A 24304-nucleotide genomic window follows, 5' to 3' on the forward strand; every position below is an offset into this window, starting at 1 on the left:
ACTATCAGGGGGTAGCAGTGTTAGTCTGGATCTACAAAAACAACAAGGAGTCTGGTGGCACCTTAAAGACTAACAGATTTATTTGGGCATAAGCTTCGAAGAAGTGAGGTTTTTACCCACGAAAGCTTATGCCCAAATAAATCTGTTAGTCTTTAAGGTGCCACCAGACTCGTTGTTTGTGTACTACTGCCCTCTTCTGGTTAAAAATAGGTCAGAGCCCAGGTACCTGTAATTCAATTTAGAGACGCAACAGCCCTAGTCCAACCCCTTACCAGTGTTAGATTATTCCTCATTGTGTTCCATCTAGTTTCAAATCTCAACAGATCTGTGTGTTGGGAAGTTTTCATAGATATTAAGGCCATATTTCCTTTTGCTTAATTTCATCCCACTGGTGATTCTATATCCCTTTGTACCATCCTTAAACTCAATATTTCTCCTTTTTTGGTGTTTACACGAGGCTGCGAACAGTTACATCTGTGTGTATGTGGGATGCCATGGATTATTACAAGCTTTCTCTAGATGGGAGAGGAGAAGTGGTTTGGATTCTCAGCCTCGAGCACTTGTTCTGCCAGTTACAGGAGCATTCACATCAGAGGAGGTTGTCAGCCTCCCAATGCTGCTCAGGTTTGTGCCGATTTAAAAAAGCAACAGAAGTTACATTAACAGCTTAAGAACTATTTACGAAAATATCAGCATACAATAAAACTTGAGGAACAGTCTCCAGCCTTTGGAGCACAGAGCGGCAAACCCCATGCAAGTTAGTATTTACAGGGAGCACCAGTGTCCTTCGTCTGCTTGAGTTTTGAGGAAGAACAGATCAAAATACGGGAAACTAACTGGCCTCAGTTAAAAGAATCAGATCGAAGTCTTGTGATACTGGATTGCAATGGCCTAATACCCAGATCTCAGAGTTTGTGCTTTGTGGTAGGATAATATGAATTTATTCTCAGATTGATGGTGGGCACAGACACTAAAAAAGTGACTTATAATGGACTAGACTTGTGGTCTCCAAAGTGGGGTGCGCAAGAGGATCCTTGGGGGTGCGCAGCAGGAGCAGCTTTTTTTTTTTTTCTTCTTGCTTCAGCGCGGCAGGGGGTGCGTGCTCAAAAATTTTTTACTGATAGGGGTGCGCGATCAAAAAAGTTTGGAGACCACTGAACTAGACAAAAAACAAGTGAAGGTGACATGTTCAAGCAGTATGGCATAACTTTGGGGCTGAAGCTCATGGAGTCCTTTCATAGGGAAACAGGTGCATGAAATGGGTACAGGCTTAGTCAACACTCATGAGCAAGTGAGAGAAAGCTAAAAATGCACAAGACAGCAAGTGTTGAGAGACTTCACGAGAAGAAAAGAGCAACAGTGACACTGGGGAAAAAATCATCCTTATTGTGACTTCAGTGAAAGGGGAGAAGATCACAGAAACTGAAATAGGTGAAGGTAGCACAGAGTAAGGGGAAAAATGAGACTCAGAGTATGTCTACAGTACCCGCCGGATTGGCGGGCAGCGATCGATCCAGCGGGGATCGATACACGATAAATCGACCCCCGAGCACTCTCCCGTCGACTCCTGTACTCCATCACCACGAGAGGCGCAGATAGAGTCGATGGGGGAGCAGCAGCAGTCGACTCACGGCGGTGAAGACACCACCGCAAGTCGATCGAAGTACGTCGACTTCAACTACGTTATTCACGAAACTGAAGTTGCGTAACTTAGATCGATTCCCCCAGTGTAGACCAGGGCTAAGTAAAAATGTTTAAAATAAATGACGTTTTAAAAACTACAGAGTACTGGGGTATCCAATTTGCAAGAACTGCCAAAACAATGAATGAATGACTAGTACTGCAATCTATTTGTAAAGAAAAGTATATTGTATATAAAAAATAATAAAAGCCATTCTTTGACTAGAGACTTGGTAGTTATTTAAAAAAACCCAATGTTTCCCTATAGCTTCCAAGTTTCACGGAATAACCAGGATCATCTCAGATCTCACTGTGAAGTAGCTATAGGGCTATGTTAACTCTTTAAAATGGTGGCCAATTTAATCCAAAATCAGCCGACAGTAAAATGGCTCTGAGACAACCATTTCACAATAGTAACAGAGCAATCGTCCTCTAAAAGAGGCCATTATACCAAGGCACTGGATATGATCCACAAAAATTGAGGTCAGACTAATGAATATTACAGCCTGTCAGTCAAAGGTTACAAACACTGGACTGAAGAAATGAAATGTGACTGGTTTGTCTTACCAGTTTATGCAGCAACAGAGCACAAAAGCAAGTATTTTATGTTTGTAGGTTTCCTTGGCAAGTTAATTATAATTGTATAATTGCGTTCTCTTGACTTGCCCTACTTCACCCTACTGTTCCCTTACTCTAATAATTTCACAATGGCTATCCCCTGGCACCAGCAGACTACAATTCAGAGCACAGTTAACAGTGGTAACAAATCTATTAAGTGCGCTGAATTTCTAGCCCAAGGTCACCCTGACATTTTCGCCCTCAGAGCAGCAAGAAACTGCTCCACCATTAATGTTAGTTTTGATTAGTTATTGCCCTAAAGATCCTAACAATCTAACCAAAGCATCAAGTGCTTTACAATAATGTTAATTTAGACCAAGGTTCCTTGGTGTGAAGTGTTATTTAACTTTCCTGACGTTACCTGAAAAAATAAGTCAGCTTTACTTGCCACAATGTGTAACAGTTAAACATTCCTACCTTATTAACCTTTAAGTTTAAAGCTCCATATGACACTGCAGTGGTGCATGGACTCAAGGCTTTTGAACCAGAGGTAGCTACATTAGTGTGGCAACAACGATCCCAGTCACATACCCAATAGTGTCAAGTATCGGGGGTAGCCATGTTAGTCTGTATCCACAAAAACAAGGAATCTGGTGGCACCTTAAAGACTAACAAATTTATTTGGGCATAAGCTTTCGTGGGTAAAAAACCCACTTCTTCAGATGCATGGAGTGAAAATTACAGATGCAGGCTTTATATACTGACACATGAAGAGAAGGGAGTTACCTCACAAGCGGAGAACCAGTGTTGACAGGGCCAATTCGATCAGGGTGGATGTAGTCCACTCCCAATAATTGATGAGGAGGTGTCAATTCCAGGAGAGGCAAAGCTGCTTTTGCAGTGAGCCAGCCACTCCCAGTCCCTATTCAAGCCCAAATTAATGGTGTTACATTTGCAAATGAATTTTAGTTCTGCAGTTTCTCTTTTAAGTCTGTTTCTGAAGCGTTTTTGTTCAAGTATGGCTACTTTTAAATCTGTAATAGAATGTTCGGGGAGATTGAAGTGCTCTCCTACTGGCTTTTGTATGTTACCATCCCTGATGTCCGATTTGTGTCCATTTATTCTTTTACGTAGAGACTGTCTGGTGTGGCCAATGTACATGGCAGAGGGGCATTGCTGGCACATGATGGCATATATAACAACATTAGTACATGTGCAGGTGAATGAGTCCCTGATGGTGTGGTTGACGTGGTTGGGTCCTCAGGACCCACATCTACCTGTACATCTACTAATGTAACTATCAGTAACACGTGAACTCCAGTCTCATCACTGTCTTCACCCACCTCAAATTAACCTTCCACATTTTTCCAAAAGGAAGTAAGGTGGTATACATACAATGTACATCCATAACTAGTTCCAATTTTGCCTTATGGTCATATTACCTAACTACCAATTAATCACTAGTCTTCAGTGAAAGACTTTTCAAACGCTTTGTAACAAAGTATTATGGCGTTGTGGTATAGGGAATACTATGGTCACTGTCTAGCAAAGGTGAAAGTGGAATAAGGATTACCAATGTATTGATTACCTACTTGTGCTTTAATACACTGTGGATAGATATTTGCTAGTAACACAGAGATATAAAATAGACAAACTATCATTATACACAAACTTTAACCCCCCCCTTTCCTTTCTTAAAAAGAGGAGGTTCAATGTATAAGAAAAAAATGTTCCATTAACCTGAACACAATCCATAGTTTTTATCTTTTCTTCCTTTCCATACAAAATCCATAGCTACATCTCATTCTTGCCTTGTATTCTCTCTTCTTTATACATTCTTGGGTGTTTCCCCAACATTTTTTTTTATTATTATTTTCTACTTCCCTTCCCCCTTTTGACCATTGTTTTCTTTTACTGCATTTTCATTCCCCTATCCTTGTCAAAAATGATTGAATTGGTTGCTCCAATGGACAAGTATTTTAATATAGGGTGCCCTGCTCACGAAGTTCATGCCTACTGCACCTATATGTTTTGTTTAGTCTCCACTTTGAGAACACTGGATTTCATTTCTAAAAACTGTACAAAGGTAAATTTTCATTTTTCTAACCATATATATATATATATATATATATATATAAATAAATAAATGTAAGTTTGCTATTTTCATGGAATATGGTTCTATTGTCAAAGCAATTGATTGCCAGTTGTTGTTAGACAACTTTCTGGCTCCGTCCATCATAAAGATAGAGGTCACCCACAAAGTTCAGAACACATCTGCCACAAATTGTAAGGGTTATTTCCACAGTACTTTCCTCAGGAATTGAAATTAGAAGTGGTGTTTGAATTTACAGGGGGGGTTGGAAAACAACTAAATTGACAACAGTTAGTTGATCACTCGGGGGGCGTGTGTGTTTAGGGAAATGGATTTGGATTGGACCTATCACTACTTAAATCGGAGGCGGATACATCTGACAAAGATGGACCCCAAGATAACTGGCTGTTGCTCTTCTGTGGCTAGCAACAATGGGTTGTAAACAAAAGCTTTTTTTTGTTTGTTTGTTTAAATAAAGAGAGTTCTTCCACATCCACTTACAATTCTGAATGCCCACATTGGTTACACATACTGCCTATCAGGATGGAAGTTGCTGCTATAAACAAATTTTTGGTTGGCAAGGTAATTGGGCTCTTCAGAAGTCTGTTAGACTCTTCTTACCTACACTGTTTGCTATGATGAACCCTTCAAATGTCAGTCTGATTTGTTTCTAGATACACTTATTTAGTCAGTCACAGAATGATAAAAATGTAGGGCTGGAAGGGACCTTGAGAAGTCATTAATTCCAGCCCCTTGCGCTCAGGGAAGACCACGTAACCCTAGACCATCCCAGATAGATGTTTGCCCAATCTGTTCTTAAAAGCTTCCAATGATGGGGAGTCCACAACCTCCCTTGGAAGCCTATTCCAGTGCTGAATCCACTACAAAAGCCTTCATGAACTGGGGAGAAGAATCTTGATTAGGCAAGAATGATTTTGTCTTATTTGGTGCAGTATAGGCATCAACATTTCCACATATAAAACTTTGAATAATAGTTGAGATAGAGAGGCCAATATTTTCCCTCAAAATTTTAATTAAAGTAATATCCTTTGTGAATTTTAATCTTTTCCCATCTGAAAACCTTGAATTTGGCCACATAGGCATCCTAATAGTACTCTCTTGACAATCAATGAGCAGATTGAGAGTCTACTATCCTCACACATTATTTATGTTAGCTACTAACAGGGTGCTCAGTGTTGTAGAAGAGGCAGAAAAAATGGCCTTTGGCCCAATGATCTCATAATCCCACTTGACAGACTATACAGTTTGGACACATATCCAGAGGTAGGTTCCATTTTAGACTCTTATTTAAAAGGGTGGATGACAGCATTTTTATTGGAGTGGGGTAGCGAGTACATTCCCCCAGAGGTAAACAGATTGGCTTCAGGATTAGAAAAAGATGAAGGCTCTTTAAAAGATAACTGTAATTGCATAGTCAACAGTAAGATTTTGTTTATCCCCCAAGGGACATTATGAAAGATGATCAAAGTGGGTTTTTTTTTAACTGGGAAATATTGCTCAGGATTAAGGATATTAAGGATTAAAAGATTTCAGAAAATGCAGAAAAAGTTGGGGCTGCTGCACAGAGTTTGGATTTGAAGTACGATTTTCATTCTGGGTTTAAAACAGTCTCCTTGATCTAGTTTGCAGAGTAGAATTCACAGGATATACTCCAGAAGCAAAATAAAGTTTAAGATCTCAAGTTTTGAAGTAACTCATTCTGTACAGAATACGAATCAGATCAACAGGCTGGGAGGGTGACGTAAACTATGATTTAATCTTCTTGCCTCTTGAGGAAAGAGATATTCTAACTGACACAATCTGGGTGAGCAAGCCAACGTGAGTTATTCAGTTACAGACATTGAAAGTGCGCCATATGACTAAGTCTCTAAATATCTAGCAGGAGCAAATGATAGAAGATGTTAAGATCAATTCTTCCTGATGGTAAAGAGTCATTGTTCTGAACGGGGTGTTTGATGGGATCTTTTCCTTGAGGCCCAACTGAGGGCTTGCTGTCCACACAAACGCTGAGTTTGCATCAAGCGGGAGTGTAAGTCTACCACATATTAGCCTGCCATGCATTAGGAGCTCATGAAGACAAGCCGTGAGATCATGCAAGATCTTTGCTTGCAACAAGAATAGTAGGAGAATAAGTGATAAATGTCCTTACCATTAAGGGAGGCAGAGCTTTTAAGATACCTTTATAAAAAGGGAGGTTTCTTCTTCACAGCCACTTGCGTGGGAGACTGGCATCTCCTTCAAAGCTTAATTTTCCTTCATGTTGAAGCAGAAAGTTTCTTTTTGGAGGGAAGAGTCCCTTGGCTTCTAAGGGACCTGAAATAGCCCTGAAGATTTGGAGTGAGCACTGGAATGAGAGGTACTCTTCAAAGACAGCTTTCCCAACTTCAGGCCAAGATTTGGAGAAGGGGTTGCAAAGTGAGAGCACAAGAAAAAAATAATACAACATGATTTTGTTTTAAGTGCCACCATTTCCTAAGGAAGTATGCAATCTGGCAGTGGTGATTAAAATCAATCATCGTGAGGCATAATCTGTCATCTTGTCTAAAGGTTCTGCTTATAAATTTAAACTTCCAAGCTGACAAGTTATAAAGTTTGAAAATAACCACTTGTGTCACTTCTAGGAGCAAAAGGAGGGAAGTTTATCATCCACTTTGTTTTATTCCATGACAAATGGGTGAACAATTCTAATTAACCTTTAGCTAGAGGTTAAATTCAATGGAAACATAACAGTAATTCATTTCAGCCACGAGTCTCCCAGCTCTTTTTCACCAGCTCTGGTGGAAAATCTGTCCCTCTACTGATTTTGACGGTAATGCAGCCTCTCTATACACAAACATCCTCCTTCTTACAATGCACTACCCCATTCACCAAAATGCCAGGCATATTACTGGAATCAGTCTCATTTTAAAAGTGCATGTAGAGAGATTATTTTAACATATTTCCTTGATTTCTGAAAGTAGCATTTCGTCCCTGCCCTGTACCGATGCATTTGAAATAGTCTGGACTTTGAGTCAAAAGTTGGTTATCTTGGACTATTTCCCAGAAATTTTGTTCTATATTTTAGAATTATTTTAGAACATAACTGCTGCTTTCTGAACCATTAGCAATCAGATATTCCTCTGAATGCCTGACTAATTCAGATGTTGGGGGACTATTACAAAAAAAATCTGTATGCTATGTGATTTTTGCTGTTGCTGCTAATAGAAGATGCTGGTACTGTCAGTGCATTTAAAGGGCCAACACAAGGAAAAAACAGCCTGACAGAATAGAATCTGTGTGTAGATATAGCCCTATACTAACAAACCCAATAATGTACAATCTAAGAGATTGTAGCCAGCATATTTTTCCTCAATTTACTTTCTTTACAATAAATAACATGTGTCCTCCTAGAGGATCCAAGTGCCCTATCAATTATTTAGAATTACAAATGGAAAACAGTTCTATCAGCTCCCCCTTTCACACATGCAGGAGCAAAAATACCAACACTCCATTATGCTGGTAAGTATATTAACCCCGTCCCTCTCCTCAAAGGCCAGGCAAAACAAGTGCAGTGTGCGCTGAAAGACAAGTGCAAACTAAATCAGACTGGAGGAAAGGCTTCCATGAAGCCCTTACAGAAAACACCCTGTCAGCCCCTCCTTCTTTATTAGATTAATGAGGATTTAGCATCAGCACTTCTGCTGACTGCAGCTATAGCAGAATATAATGGGGAGATGCAGTCTCAGGCAGGCTGTTCCCAGGTCATTTCATGCTTTAGAAGTCAAAGCCAGCACCTTAAAACCTACCAGAGAGCTCACAGGTAACCAGGGCAGGTCCCAAAGCACGGGGGCCATGTGCTCTCTATAGGACACCATGCTTACCAAGAAGGCGAGTTAACTTTGGCACCTGTTCCAGCTTCCAAATCAATGTTAAGATATGGCCCCTTGTAAAGCACATGGCAAAGGTCTGACCGTGAAATGTCAACGTTACAGATAACGGTACCAAGATTCTTATTTGAAAGAATGACAGAATGCCTCTGACCCAGGGCTGGCGCTGGCGACCCTAGGCAGTCGCCTAGGGTGGCAGGATTTGGGGGGTGGCATTTTGCCGCCCTCGGCAGAAATTCGGCAGCGGGGGGGGGCACCTTCCGCTCCGGGTCTTCGGTGGAAATTCGGAGGCGGGTCCTTCACTCGCTCCGGGACCCGCTGCCAAAGTGTCCCGAAGATGGAGAGGAATGGACCCCCGCCGCCGAATGCTCAGAGGAGGAGCGCTGCTGCCTAGAGCGGCAAAAACCCTGGCGCCGCTCCTGCTCTGACCAACGCTGCCACCTGAGGCCCTAAAAACAGCTCTTAGTCTAGTCAGACGCCCAAGTAACAGTTTCCATAATAATTACAATCAAATGGCAACAGTGGGGCCCCTTTGATCCACATGGCAGATCTCTGCTTCAATATTCTGCTCTTTTTACATGCATGGGGATCTCTCAGAAGTTACTGAAAGGAGAATGGACCCATTCACACTGCTGTAAATCAGAACGGACTCCACAGAAGGAAGTTCTCTCTCACAAAGGAGAATTACACCTGCGTAACATTGAATTAACAAAAGGGTAACCAGGACCGGTTTTTGTACAGTGCTCTGGAACAGTGCTATATATTACATATAAAGAGCTAACTGTATGAGTTGAGATGCATCATATGGATTTGAGAGTAACTTTACGCCCATTTGCGGTGTTCAGAGACCAATTTAGCACAAGTGATTAATAATTTGATCAAAGTTGGTAAATTAAAAACTTGTTATTGGACAAATAAACCCATACAATTTGTTTAGTTGCCTAATTCCTCTAAACCCAGCTCAAGTTTATATAGCAGTTAGTTTGAAATTTGTCATAGGTCTTCTGTTTTCTGCACTAGAGCGGTCAGTGTCATTAGTAGCTAGGATCAATGTTAATCTGTCATTTAGCCAATGCTAATTAAAATTCCTCAGCACAATAATATATACATACTTCTCAAAAGGGAAGTATTTCAATGGGAAATCTTATTTATATGTACTTACTGAGATTGAACCATTGTCTAGACCTACGGACAGCCTTCTTGTTTCCGGGTTAAAAGACATGCATGAACATGGAGCTGAAAAAAATGAACATGTTGATGAAGTTAACAAAACCATGATTCTCATTGATCTTGAAGCTCTGGAGTCCCTATCTAGCTAACATACTTATGAGGCTATTCTTTATTTTACCCCTTATGATAGAAAAGCATAAACATACTCTTTCTGCAATGCTATTCAGTAAACCCTGTTACATCAAGAAATAAATGAGTAGCTATACAACTACTCCTTATTTCATGATCCACTTTTTCCCCCCTCAATTAAATTATTTAAACAGAAAATGTTATACAAGAGCAGTTGTGGGGTCACAGACCCCTCAAAGAATATTAAAGATATTTCAGTTTTAAAGTTTTTGTGGATTTAACAGAATGATTGAAGTTAATTTTCTACATTTTCTGATTTTCAGCTATAAAGTAATATAATATTATTTCTAAGGTTTACATCCCATCAGTTTAAATTCTTGAAGTAGGAAACTCCTATGGACTGAAAGGTCATTGAGTTTCAACAAAATTAAAGACAGATAGTCCATAATGGAACTACAGTTGTCAATCATCTCTATTATAATTAGATTACATTGTAACCAATGACTAAAAGTATGTTCAAAACAATATTCTATCTAATACCCTAGAAACACATTACCCTACACAACTACCACACTACAAATGTTCAGGATATTCTCTTGCAGCTTGCTTTTTAAAAAGTGTCTTAGGCTCTTTTGAGAATCTGGTGATGTTAATATGTTGGTGTAGAGTCAGAATTTTCTACTAAGAATTAGAGTTATGTTTGCTCTCTGTTTATAGACAGCCTTTTTAATCCAATTTAGGTGTGCAGTGATAGTTTTGTTTTTTTGCCTCTTAATACTGTAGCTGACGTCTCAATCAAGTTTCTGCAGGACAGGTTCAACATTACAACTGGCAATCTTAGCAGTGGGGCCAGGAATTCTTGCTCCTTCTGATTTTTACCATTAATTCTATATTGATCACAGGAATAAAGATTTTTAGTACTGCTTTTCACTGGATTTTTCTGTTCTGTTTTTGTAGCCCTCCCCCGACCCCTAACTACGTATGTGCACTTGCTTCTATAAATAGTGAATACCCTCTACTAAAGAACCTCTACTACCATTGCAAATACTATTAACAGTTCACAGAAAATCAGATTTTTACAAATCACTGTCAGTGACGGGGTCCAATAAATTAGTTATTTTTCAAGTCATGCTTTTTCCAAAACACACAAACAATGTGTCAGTAATGGAGCTGACAAAAAAAAAAAAAAAAAAAAAAAAAACTTTTGGGGAAAAAAATTAAAAAAAACAAAAAAAACAAAAGCCCCTAGTAAAACTATTTCTTTTAGGGTTTCCCGCCCGCCCCCCCCCCCGCCCCCAAACCACAATAGTTATACTGGTACCACCCCTAGTGTAAATGCAGTTATTTCTGTTTACAAAGATGCCATACATCTTATTCCTTCTCTTATATAAAGCACCTTTTTACTGGCTTATTTACGTTCACCCTAGGGGGTTGAACTGCTTTAATTGTACCAGTATAGTTAAAGTGATACAGCTTGTGTGTAGACAAGCCCTTTCGTGCTTACTTCCCATTGAAACTACCTGAGTCTCATTGACTTAAGTGCTTTGAAAATAGAACTTAAGCTGGTAAAACATTTAAGGGCTTGTGAAAATTTTACCCACAGGACTAGTCATTTTCACTTAGGGTATGTCTACACCCAGCCGCTAGTTCGGCGGCTGGCAATCGAAGTTCTGGGTTCGACTTATCGCGTCTTGTCTGGACGCGATAAGTCGAACCAGGAAGTGCTCGCCGTCGACTGCGGTACTCCAGCTAGACGAGAGGAGTACCGCGGAGTCGACGGGGGAGCCTGCCTGCCGCGTGTGGACCGAGGTAAGTTCGAACTAAGGTACTTCGAACTTCAGCTACGTTATTCACGTAGCTGAAGTTGCGTACCTTAGTTCGATTTGGGGGTTTAGTGTAGACCAAGCCTCAGTCCCTCTGCTTTAGTCTTATTAAGCGTTGTTCTTCAGAATGGAATGATCCAGTAACCCCTTCTGCCGCCGAAAAGACTTGAGGTGGTGTGTTTTGTTCATTTACTTACAAATAGGACAAGTGACCCACCCTTAATGCACTCATTTTCACCTTCTCAAACTGAATTATAAAGGAATTAAATTATATAGTCTATACTCCCCCTATGGTACATTCCTCTCTGCTACAATGAAGTATATACTGTTACTTTACATCTGTGGTCTCCAACCTTTTTAAGCACAAGATCACTTTTTGAATTTAAGTGCAACCCAGGATATACCCGGCCCCTTCCCCGAAGCCCCACCCCTTCCCTAAAGCCCCACCCACTCACTCCATCCACACCTCCCTCCTTAGCTCGCTCTTTCTCACCCTCACTCACTGTCAGCTCTGGGAGGGAGTTTGGGTGCAGGAGGGGCTCCAGGCTGGGGCAGGGTGCTGGGGTGCAGAAGAGGATATGGGATGCTGGCTCTGGGAGGGGGGGCAGGGCTGGGGCAGGGGGCTGGGGTGCAGGAGGGGGTTTGGGGTGCTGGCTCTGGGAGGAGGCTCAAGGCTGGGGGTTGGGGTGTGGGCTCCTGCCGGGTGGCACTTACCTCAGGCGGCTCCTGGTTGGAGGCGCAGGGGGGCTAAGGCAGGCTCCCTGCTTGCCCCGGCCACACGCCGCTCCCGGAAGCGGCCAAAACGCCCCCGTGGCCCTAATGGGGGGGGGGCACGTGGCTCTGTGCACTGCTTCTGCCTGCAATCACCGCCCCCACAGCTCTCATTGGCCGCAGTTCCCCATTCCCGGCAAATGGGAGCTGTGCGGCTGGCACTTGCAGGCAGGAGCAGCACGCGGAGAACCCTGCCCCCACAGGGGCGTGCTGGCCGCTTCCACGAGTGGCTTGGGGCCAGGACAGGCAAGGAGCCTGCCTTAGCCCTGCTGTGCTGCCAGACTTTTAGCGGCCAGAGATCATGATAGACTGACAGAGGCTCCAGGTTCGACCAGTCTATTGTGATCTACGGTTTGGTGACCACTGCTTTATATAATTATTATCCCTATGAGTCCCTTGAGATGGGATACAACCAATACTGATTTTATTTAAAAGCCATCATTTTTATACCTAATGCATATCCTGATTTACAACGTATTTCACTCTCCCTTAGATCACAGTAGTTTGTATTGAAACTATTAAAACTAACATCAGGTAGGCAGAGCAGGCTACCTCCTGGTACATAACTGAAACTCCACCCTCCTCTATTACAGGATTCCATTCTACACTCTTTTAGCATATTTCTCTTCGCTAGACTGTTTCCCTTTCATAATCTTACGGCCATTTACAGGCAAAAGTAAGGTTTAAACAGTGCTCGAATGCTTAACACTAACAAAGCCTTTGTGAATGTACATGAGGAGGATGAGCTGCCTGTAGTTATCTTTTAGAGGCCCATTGTAAAGAATACTGCTGCTAAGCCAACTAACATGTACTGAACATGAGAACTATATTAACTTGTTTTTCAGTTCATTCCTGTTAGCCATATAGATCAGCAGTGCCTCTTAAGTCTGTGAGTTTTCATTGTCTGTTTCCCCAGAAGTAATAATCTATCAAGCATGAGGAGGGTGCTGTTCCAAAAATGAAGATCATCAACAAAAGAATTTTGTTGAATATGGGATGCTGGCTCTGGGTGGGGGGGAGGCATCTGTTAAAGAATTCAAAAGTTTCATTCCAGTGCTTTCTCTCATTTTGTTCTCGTTCCATATTCTGATATCCATTAATGACCTATTTCAACGCAAGGCCGGCAGAAACTCAAACAGCTGACATCTGGCTCAGTCCTGTAGCTCTCCCTTCTTTCTCCCTCTTCCTCACACAGACACTCCCAGCGTACTAACAAGTAACAAGCACAAATAAGAATCCTGTACATCTGTGTTTTGAATAGTGATGCCAAAGTGACATATGCATGTGATGCTAGTGGGATGGCTATGCTTGGGAGCAGGGATTTCAGGACATTCTGGTAGCAAAGAGACATCTTTCCCCCCACCTACAGCCCTAACAAGCCTTTTTAGACAGTCACTGCTCCAGTGCTGCTTTCTCCTGGCTAGAAAAGCTAAAAGAAACTGTGTGAAGAACACAGCAATGCCACTCCACACTCAGGTAGCAAGGTCACTTCTGGTGTAAGAGGTGTGTGGGGCAGTGGGAGTGACAATCACTCATGTCCCATCCAATAGCTTTCAGAAACAATGATATAGAAAAGACACAATGTGTGTCAATTCAGCAGGCAACACACCACAGCCCTAGGATTATACTTGTATGCACTTACAAAGAAATGCTAGAACAGCATGACTCATGTTCGATAGTTCTAAAGTTTTCCAAGATATTGGGCAAGGGGGATGGTGCAAGATGTTCCTCAAAATTGGGTGTGGGGGTGAGGCTGACAGGCCAGCTCAAGTCAGAGCAATAGGCCAATTCTCTTGTGTGAGATTATCAAAGAAACGTTAAGTGTACTAATTCACTTGACTGTTAATTTATTTCAAAGGAAATGCGAATGATATGGTATTCACTTATCTACAAACTGTTGATTGCTGTCGATTTACATTATGTGTATCCCTGTACTTAATTAACCCCTAGATCAAAAATTGTGAGAATACTTAGATAAGATTTTTCTTGATGTGTAAACTTAATGAAAACTAATGAAGGATTGTTCCTGGCTATCACACTATGCTTACATTACATTTACTCATCACATGAGAATGGAGCATTGGAAATGTACAAGATCGCTAACTTCAAAGCATGCGTTGCTGTGTTCGACAATGGAAATTCAAAGACTTTGTTTATATTTAATCAGCAAAAGGAGAGGGTTCATGCTATGAATGAAAACACTTGCCAGACTGCCTTCCCTGGAAAGATGCTACAAGAATGGATTCAGCAATCGATCATGTATCTCTGAACTGTTTTGGATGCTAACAGGGTGGAATACTGAACAAGTGGACAAAGATCCCTAGAATTACTCTGGGTAACCCTGAGGAACTTTTGGAAATTTAGCAGATTACTGAAATGTTAAGAATTGTAGACTTATAAACTTTGACTCACCTGTTAATGTATTTTACCTGCTTTAACCTCTCAATAGTTCATTTCCTTTTTTTAAAAACTAATAAACCTTTAGTTGTTTACTAGAGAAACTGGCTGCCAGCATTGTCTTTGGTGTGATGTCGAGAGTATCCATTGACCTGGAATAAGTGACGGACCCTTTGGGGTTGGGAGTAACTTAATGAGATGTGATATTTGGTATAGTGACCAGTATCACGAAGTCCAATTTGTCTGGGTGGCAAGGTAGGCTGAAGAGCCTAAAGCAGGGGTGGGCAAATTTTTTGGCCTGAGGGCCACATCCGAGTTCCGAAACTGTATGGAGGGCTGGTGTAGTGTATTAAATTGCTCCCCGTAGGAATGTGCTACTTACGGTGTACTACTTACGGCTGCCAGTCCTGGTGCTCTGAGCGGCATGGTAAGGGGGCAGGGAGTGGGGGGATTGGATAAGGGGCAGGAGATCCCGGGGGGGGGCAGTCAGGGGACAGGGAGCAGGGGACAGTTGGATAGGAGTGGGAGTCCCAGGGGGCCTGTCAGGGGGTGGGGATGTGGATAGGGGTCAGGGCAGTCAGGGGACAGGGAGCAGGAGGGGTTGGATGGGGGTGAGGTCCCAGGAGGGGGCAGTCAGGGGACAAGGAGCAGGGGGGGTTCGATGGGTCGGGAGTTCTGAGGGGGGCTGGGAGGAGGTGGATAGGGGGTAGGGGCCAGGCTGTTTGGGGAGGCACAGCTTTCCCTACCCGGGGTGTACTGTATTAAATTGCTCCCCGTAGCAATGTGCTACTTACGGTGTACTACTTACAGCTGCCAGTCCTGGTGCTCCGTAAGTAGCACATTCCTACGAGGAGCAATTTAATCTACTACACGCCGGCAGCTCTTGCAGCCCCACTGCCCGGCAGGAGCTCACAGCCCCACCGCCCAGAGCGCTGGCGGCACAGCGAGCTGAGGCTGTGGGGGAGTGGGGACAGGAGAGGACGGGACGGCGGCTAGCCTCCCTGGCCGGGAGCTCAAGGGCCGGGCAGGACAGTCCCGCGGGTCGGATGTGGCCTGCGGGCCGTAGTTTGTCCATCTCTGGCCTAAAGGGATGGTTTGGGACTAAATGGTAAGACTAACAGATTGATCAGGAGTGCACATGTGTTACCGGTTTGGTGAAATCTAGTTGTAGACTATACCACCAGTTTGGCGTATATGCCTTGACAGTCTGACCTGAAATTGGCACTCACAATTGGGAGCCATTTCAGACTGCGTGACAAGTGGTGTAGGCGGCAGGATTCACATGCCACAGATCAATTGGGCTTAAAGATTAGAACAGGAGGACAGAGGGAAATCTAAAATTACCCTGCTCAGAACTGATTTGAGACAGAATTAACGAGATGCCCCCATGTTTTCTCATGACACCCACCGTTTGCAGAGACACAAAACCCAGCCCTCTGGATCTAGGGGATCTGGGCAGAGGTAACAAAAATCTTAAACACAAATGTATACAAATATTTTAAAGAAATAAATATCAGCCAAAGCAAATGAATGACATACCGCTAAGGCATCTGTTCCACAACAGAGCTAGGTAAGGGAACACAACTGCTTAGGTCAGATTAACAGAACTGCAGCTGCTATAAATCAGCATAGCTTCATTGACTTCAAGGGAGCTACCTACTTTTACCCCAGCAGAGGATGTGGCCCGGTATGTTTTTGAGCAACATACTGAATATACAGACCACTCAAGCACTGAGATTCCCACAAGCTCACCCATGGACACAAGATGGCGGTTAGAAGAAACGGCCTGCCAGGGACACCTGGAATCCTTCTTGAATAGAGTAACTGGGGTGTTTCCCCCGTTGAGCATGTTTGGTTTGGTCTGGAACATGTCAAAAAATATTGCATACTCCTGCTGCAGGATGTTAGTAACCCATCAATACAACAATGCTGTGCTAAGACTCCAAGCTTACAAGCCATTACTGGGGAACTAAACACTGAGTAGGTACAATGCATTTCCCAGTAAAGAGATGGGTCTGTCAATCAGCAAGTCTTAAAATGTAAACTTAACATGTAAATATTCTCTGATTGGAGAGCAAGGCTGAGGGAGGAAGAGAGATGGGAAGAGCGTTACATGTTAGTAACTCAGATTCACAGGATAACTTTGGTTTTCAGTACACTATGAGCAGGTGGGGTTTCCACCTAGCTCTGAATAGAATCCACGCACACTTAGCTCAAACTTACCCCTCCCACCCATCCCATTATTTTTTTCTTTATTGGTAACTCATAAGCACAACACAAGCCAGCCTAAGCTTTCTCCCTAGGGTTTCCATGCAGAAACCTGCCTTAGATCTGGTACCCTCTCTCTAAAAATCACTCCCCACTTCTGTTATATCTGTGTGAACTGACTTAAGGAGCCATACCTGCTAAGGAATCAGCAGCTTGACAGAACTTTAACATGGTGCATCAGCAAAGAAGTCATGCCAACCTGTTGTGTGCATCATTTATAAACTTCCCTCTACAACTAGTGCAACCCTTCTCTAGAAGGTAGCCAAGATTTGCCACATTGGAGAAGACCATTGGCCTGTACGTCCAGTATCCTGCAGTAGCCAATACCAGATTCTTGCCCACTAAGCATTTTAAAGGTTATAATGCTATAGGAGAAAGGGGTGAAATATGAAAGGTTCTTACTTGAGACTCCTCAGCCTTGACTGACCCCTTTTTAATGGCAGAATTTTAGACTGGACTGAGTTTCCTGGCTTTTGGTGATTTGCATTATATTTGTATATAAAAGTGTTCAAGCATTCATTCATCACCTGACTCAGTGATTCTAGTTTCCTCTTGCTGCACTTTCACCTCCCCTCTCCAGTATTCTGTTAATGACCCTCAGGACTTTGTCCTCCATCCTCCACTCTTTTCCCCTTACACACAGATCTTCCCCTCTACTCATGAATTCTCCCCCACTCTTCACTCACCTCCAATTGCCCTCAGGCTGGCCCTCCCTTCTAATGCAGCCAAATTCCACTAGCCTCCTCCACTGCCCCAGCTCAGAAATTTGGTGTCTCACCCTTTTTCTCCTCCTTCCATTGCCGAAAGCCATTTCTGATCTTCCTCTACATCATCATCATCATCATCATCTATGGAACCCACACTCTTCTCCATTCCCTACTGCTTAACTTTGACAAATGCTATGGTCATCTCCTCCCTTAATTTTTGTAACATTCTCCTCTCTGGCTTCCCTCAACTTCCACCTTCCTGTCCCTCCAGGATGCCTAGTGAAAAATAAGCACACTTTTTCCCACTGTTCTGATCAGATCACTGCCTACTTTAAATCCCATTATTGATTTTCCTGATTTCCCCTTAATTTCAAGGCTCTGTAAACACCATTCCTGTTTATAATTCTGTTCACTTCTTTCTACTTTCATTCTTTAGTTAGCTCATTGATGGTGGATGGATATGCTTGACATCTCCGGATGCTGCTGCTGTGACAGAGTGGTCATATCACTTACCCAGCATCAGAACCCATACGCCAGAAGATTGAGCTCATCTCAAATTGCCCATCCAATCCAGCCCCAACGTATTCTCTTCCCACTCTCCTCTTTGTATCTTCACTGATGCCACCTCTTTGGGGATATCCTCCCTCTTCTCACATATCAGACAATCCTCTCTTCTAGACCTTCTCTCAACAAAAGAGACACCACTTCCTCTGCAAAACTCCCTACACCACCTTCAGCTCATACTGGTGCATCATGAATCTGAACTAGATTGTCATCTCTTCAGGGTAGGGACTGTGCCTTTTGCTTTTAAAAAGAAATCACCACTACTAACACTTGAGCTAGTAATAGAAACAAAGGAGAAATTTTTACAAAGTATCAAATAATTTATATTAAATTTAAAAAAAGATAGGGGATTTTTTTTAATCGGTTCATAACTTGGTAAACAAGCTTCAGAGAACCTAGACATTTAGCTCAAGTATAGTATCTAGCATACAATTGTGAGCTCCCCAAAAGGTCACAAGCTCAGAGGTACATGTCCAGGGCCAAAGAAGTCAGTCGGCAAATACACAGTAAAGAATGAACATCCCAAAATACTTACATGGCATTGCATGGTATATGCTAGGCCAATATTGTCCACTCTCTCTCTTCAGCCACACACGGACAGTTCTGTAGAGGAAAAATAAGTCAGTCATTCATATTAATTTTCAAGTGAATGTTAGAGTTACTAGACAAATAGCCTTTGAAAACCAAAATATTTTGCCCAGAAAACAAAACACAAGAATCCCTTTGATTCCCTACTAGCCTGCCTCAGTCATTAACTGTATCTAGGGATAAGGTGACAGTTAATTCTCTATGCCCATCCCAATCCTTGGCATCTCTGCTGAATGCCCAATAATAACAAACTATCTGGCATGTGTGGTAGCATTTTTGATGTTGACTTTTGCCCACTAGGAAGTGGACTATGGCCACCAACACATTTCATATAATCCATCAGACAGTCATTAAGATAGCAATGACAACTAATTACTAGCAACATGAACCACATTCTAATCAAAAGGGCTCCTGAAAGAGAGGCCAAAGACCGATGTCCCTCCAGCTCCTGGTTGAAGCTAGAGGCTGGGTGGTTGTGGTGGAAGAGACTATAGTGGCGCTGCTGTACCCCTTTGGTGGAAAAGCAGAATTCAGTCCACAGTACTGTCAATCTGTCACCTTTTACCAGTTGTAAAATTAATGTAAAGAGTTAATTTAGCAGGGTTGAACATGTTGTATGGAGGTGGAGAAAGTTACAAGGATTTTAGTCCAACGTTATTTGAATTTTTATCTACCGGTAATTATTGTTATTCATCCTTTAGATACTTATACATTTCATAGTATGCAAACAGAATGGCTCTACCCGAATTACTGAATTTCTTGTTCAAAGGTTGGGAGGGGTTCACAGTACCCTAGTGCCCCTCGGATTCATAAAAATCAAGTAATTCAGAAAGTTATAGACTCGGACATTATACAAATATACTTAACTAAAATGCCTCTTATGTAGTTCTTTGGAACATATGCCACTCAGAAAAGGATACCTGAGGTGGTTTGTTAGTGTCAATACTGGAAGACTTATAGTTTGGACTATTTAAAAGACATGCATTTGGTTAAAATTACCTTTTTAGTTTTAACTGTCATTTATAGATGAGTAAGTGAAGGGTTAGATACACCTTGGCAGATTTTAAGGAAAACAATCAAATTTGTTTTGAGACTGCAGTCTATCATTGCAACCAATATGGCCACATTGTTTCCTTGTACTCCTCCATCCCTCTATCCATATCCATCTGTTGTCTCTTGTCTCACATCCACTCTCTCCATTGTAAAAGCAGCTCCCATTTTGGTGTGTTTGTGCCGGGTGAGCTCAGCACACAGTTCTGGGAATGTGGCCTTCTGCATCCAAAAGCTATGCCACCACCGCTGGTCATCCCAGGTTTGCATCACAATCTGATCCCACCATTTGGTGCTTGCTGCATGGGCCCAGAACTGCCAGTGGCCACCTGCAGCAGCTGGCCAAGTTTCATTCAATAGCCGCATCATCCACTTCCCCTTAGTATTTTCATTTGTAGTGTCGTGCAGCCGGCCACACTGTGGTAGCTGTGGTTCCACAAATTAAAAACAGGGTGACTGATTTGTTTTGTAAGCAGCCACAAGAGCTCTGCTAATCAGTTGAGCATGCATATTTGCCAGTGAGGTGGTGGACAGACTGAAAACTGTCATGAGAAAGACAGTAGATATCAAGATGGACCAGAGAATTGTGGGAACTTGACCCCAAACTCCCACAACTCCTTGAGAGCACTGGTTTCCCTCAATATCAACATGTGTTCCTGCAAACATTTCCCACAAAGTAATGTGCCAGATGGTGATGGGGATAATGGGATGCCTTCCCACTGTGCCGCACAGCTGCTGATGATACAACCTGGCACTATGGGGACCCACTGCACCAGCAAAGGCAGCCAAATGTAAACACACCTCCACCGAAATAGCTATGCCAGCTGCTATATGCTGGCAGAATTGTTACTGATAAAGCTTTGTGGGGTAGACAGGTCTTAGATTTAAGCTCCTTGTGGCAGGGACCTGCTTTTAGCTGTGTAATTACAGTGTCTAGCACAATGGGATCCTGGTCCGTGGCTAGGGTTCCTCGGCACTATGGTAATACAAATTATTAACATTAAATGGAACTGCCTTTATTTCATGGTCTCCTCTTAATAAATTTTTTAGTAGACTTGCACACACAATATTCAGTATACAGAAATGAGTACAAACCACCAAGTAGCAGCTATTAGTTAACAGTGTCAGTACAGAAACCCAACAGGTATGCTAGGGTAATGTAAATTTAGACAATCACAAATAAGGTCAATATGCCATTGTGATGACTGCAGACCGATTTTTGTGGAGGACATTAGGCTAGTTAGTTTAGCAACACTATTAGGGTCTAATAAATGGTACTTAGGAGATCACCGTGTGGCCACTTAGCACTCCCTCAGCATCGAGGTAAGCAAATTCCAATCCTCCCTGCTCTTTGGAGTTGTGGCAGCATTCCAGGTTTGCTTCTCAAATGCTCCTGACTTTAAGCATACTTCTTCCTCCTCATTAAACAAACTCCTTGCTTTTCTCTGGGAGAGAGTTAAAGCAAAGCCTTCAAGAAAGCTGAGAGATGCAGTGGTTTTCCCTCTTTTGAGCAAGGAGAACGTAAAACTTAAACAGGCAGCAAACATGTTCACTGGTTTCCCTTCCTCTTCAGAGCAGAGAAGTCTTTAAAAAGGCAGCAAACAGACCAGTGTCAAAACACACACTAATAAAAGGCTTACACTGATCTTAGTAGTGTTAGCTCTGAGGAGCAGACTTTTTAGAGTATAGCATTTGAGCTGCTCAACCACTCCCAATCCCAAGAACTAGCCTTCCACTTTTGATGCACCAGGCTTGTTTCCCAGGAGGCCAATGAGTTCTCTATCTTTATAGGCCCTGCTAGATAATCCGTGGCCTCCCCACAAAGAACCTGGCCTGTAGCCCTGTAATCCATTCAGTCTGCTGGCCCCTCCATCACACAAGTATGGAATATTTTTGTTAAATTTCAGGTTTGTATGTTTGTGACAAGAATGTCACATACTTTGCTGTACTATCACAACAGCACGGGTACATAAAGCTTCTACCAGCCTGCAGCAATAGATAGACAAGCAGCAATCAAAACCTGCCAAGATCTACCTCATCTGGAAATTCCCTGACTGCCAGCAACTAGGTGGCTGTGTTCAGATGAATTTTTTAACCTAGTCTTCTTTGAATTTGCTTTTATCATCCCCCAAAATATGTTTATTTTGGGATAGTCCCCCACATATCTAGACGTACCAGTTTTACCACTACTATCCTAGCAGAGGACTGTCTGTCATACCCTATTCTGCAAGGATTTTTAAATGTAAAGTCCTATAGGAGATAGCGTATTTACAATTTAGATTAGAACAGATGGACACTTTGAATGGGGTACGCCAAACTTCGCTTCTCAGTGTCCAGCATCAAATCAGGCAGCAAAAAACTAAGTTCACATTTAATACAAATTATTCTTTACATTTTCGTTTGCACTTTAAAAAGAATTCTATTAGTTATTAAAGAGCTACTGAATAATGATAAATCCTGGCAGTTTACTATCCTTTGAGTAGGAGAATGCACTCAACAGTCCATCTTCAACTAGTAGAAAACACTGCAATGAACTCAGATATTGGGGGCTGCGTTACTTTGCTGAAAAGCTACATTTTCTTTAATCAATACTGCCCTGAAGAGTACTGGAGCCTTATTAAAAACTTCAATAATAATCACCTCTAATAGATGGTTTATCTACAATATTTGTATTTACATTGACACTGCCCATTTCTGAATGGAATAGAAATGGAGCAGGGCCCCTTAATCTTTATTCAGAAGTTTTATTTGCTTACAAAGAATTCAGGCAGCAGAATAAATATTTAGCATCAAGAATTTAGAGCATAGGAGGAGCCAAACTATCCCCTGTAAGTGACTTTCAGCCTACATTCTGCACATTTTTGTACGCCTCTTGGTACAAAACGGTCCGCCAGAAATTAAACCCAGAATTTTTAAAACCTCATAAGAAAGCAAAGCACAAATAAATGTAGTTTAAATGCATTTATTATGGAAATAAAGCATATAGTATATCTGCTGGTTGCTTAGTTACTGAAATATAACAGAGTACCCACCCACCTCAAAATCCATTCTTCAGCTGCTCTAGAATGCAAGTCACATTACCATGGAAATGAACTATCCCTTTGAAAGTGAAGTCATATTTTGCTGCCAGTGAAATGATTTAAAAAGAACTTTGAGAGTACTCGATGAATCAATGGATACTTTTCTAGTCCTTTCATGACAGATCTTTGTGCATTCTATAGACTGAAAAACTGCATAAAATGAACAATTATGCCACTCAAAGGAGTGAGACTGCACTCTTTATATATTAAAGGGATACAAAATCTTATTACTTAATTTTAACACTGCTTTTTAAATACAAATTTTTTCCAGTTTCTATGCAGGAGTGTGTGTGCATGCATCCCAAGTCCAACTAGTCTGCTTGACTAGACTACTAAATAAAGTAAGTCAAGAAGTTACATATGATATTTTTTGACCACTAAGACACTTTTCCCAGATGTCAGATCCTAATTTTTAAGTGTGTATAATATGTTAAAGGGAGTCAGAGCAATGCTTGGCACCTGGTGCAATGCAAGCAGGCAAAACGCAAAATTCCTTAGGTATCTTTGCCAGTCACCTCTGTTCTGACCTGCAAGATCTTGTAAGTTCAATGGATGGTAAGGAGGTGGTGCATCAATCCTCTGAGATGCAAAGCCCCTCCTGTGTGCGCCTGGGTTATCCTCAACATCCTGCATGATCACATTTTGGGAAATGGCAGATACTATTCTTGAGTGTAATGTATCTAACCATATAGAAAGCATCTAAGCATTGTCTCACAGTTGTGTGCACTTTAACATCATGGACTCTGTTGTAAGAGATTCCAATAATGGCAAATATTTACTATGAAGGGATACAGTATCACATGGACTTCTGAGTTCTTCGTGGCATCTGTACAGGTGCCCAGTTCGCTGGGTGACTATGTTGTGTGGTAAGTGCTACCTCAATGGTCATTTTCCAGGGTGTTTTAAGGTTTGTTTTGTTTTCTTTTAACACTTTCATTAGATAAGGTTGCCCACCTTAACTGTGCATTTGCTGTGTTCTCTACTCCCTGCAGTTCCCCCCTTCCCCTGAAAAATGTATGAGTTTGGTGTTTTGAAGTCTCATTCTGGGGAGTTACAGGGTGAAGATGCTGTTATGAGGGAGTAACCTTAAGGTTTTTTGCAACTGAACATCTACAAAGTCAAAATTTCCTGAGGAACTGCATGGGAAAATGGACACCTCTCTTCCCCCCCCAAAAAAAAAAACAAAGAAAAAAGAAAGAGAGAGAAGATTATAGCCCAGATAGGAGGAAGTTTGAAAAATGGGTGGCTTTCCTGTTTAAAAAAAAAAAAAAAAAATCACCTTCCAGTCTAGCTTCCTCAGTATGTGTGGATAGTTGTCTGTCATGGAGAGTCACGTTTTCCTAGTAGTTGTAAAATATTCACCTAAACTAGGGGCAGTCAGCATCACTGCCCACACACTTGTGAGATTTATTTTTAATTAGTATTGCAATAGCACCGAGGAGCCCAGTTATACACCAAGGTCCCACTGTCCCAGGGACTGTACAAAACATGAGACGTCAGTCCTTGCCCCAAAGAATTTACAATTTAAGATCACAGGTAC

At 42.0% G+C, this 24304-nt stretch overlaps 1 protein-coding gene across 3 annotated transcripts in view; it reads right to left on the reverse strand.

Moving 5' to 3' along the window:
• Positions 1 to 24304, reverse strand: part of LOC112104761 (WD repeat and FYVE domain-containing protein 2) — a 115789-nt gene that overhangs the window by 37277 nt on the left and 54208 nt on the right. For 2 of the 3 annotated variants that reach the window (XM_024197280.2, XM_026653667.2), the window contains exons 2-3: positions 18582 to 18649; positions 9380 to 9453 (exon numbers count right to left, since the gene is read on the reverse strand). In XM_024197280.2, coding sequence (XP_024053048.1) covers positions 9380 to 9453; positions 18582 to 18649 — 142 coding nt within the window. Of the gene's footprint in view, positions 1 to 6529; positions 6614 to 9379; positions 9454 to 18581; positions 18650 to 24304 lie in introns of those variants that run through there. The other variant, XM_024197281.2, reaches the window with a different exon arrangement.

Source organism: Terrapene carolina, unplaced genomic scaffold (genome assembly GCF_002925995.2).
Source record: "Terrapene carolina triunguis isolate 2854851 unplaced genomic scaffold, T_m_triunguis-2.0 Scaffold142, whole genome shotgun sequence".
NCBI lineage: Eukaryota > Metazoa > Chordata > Testudines > Emydidae > Terrapene > Terrapene triunguis.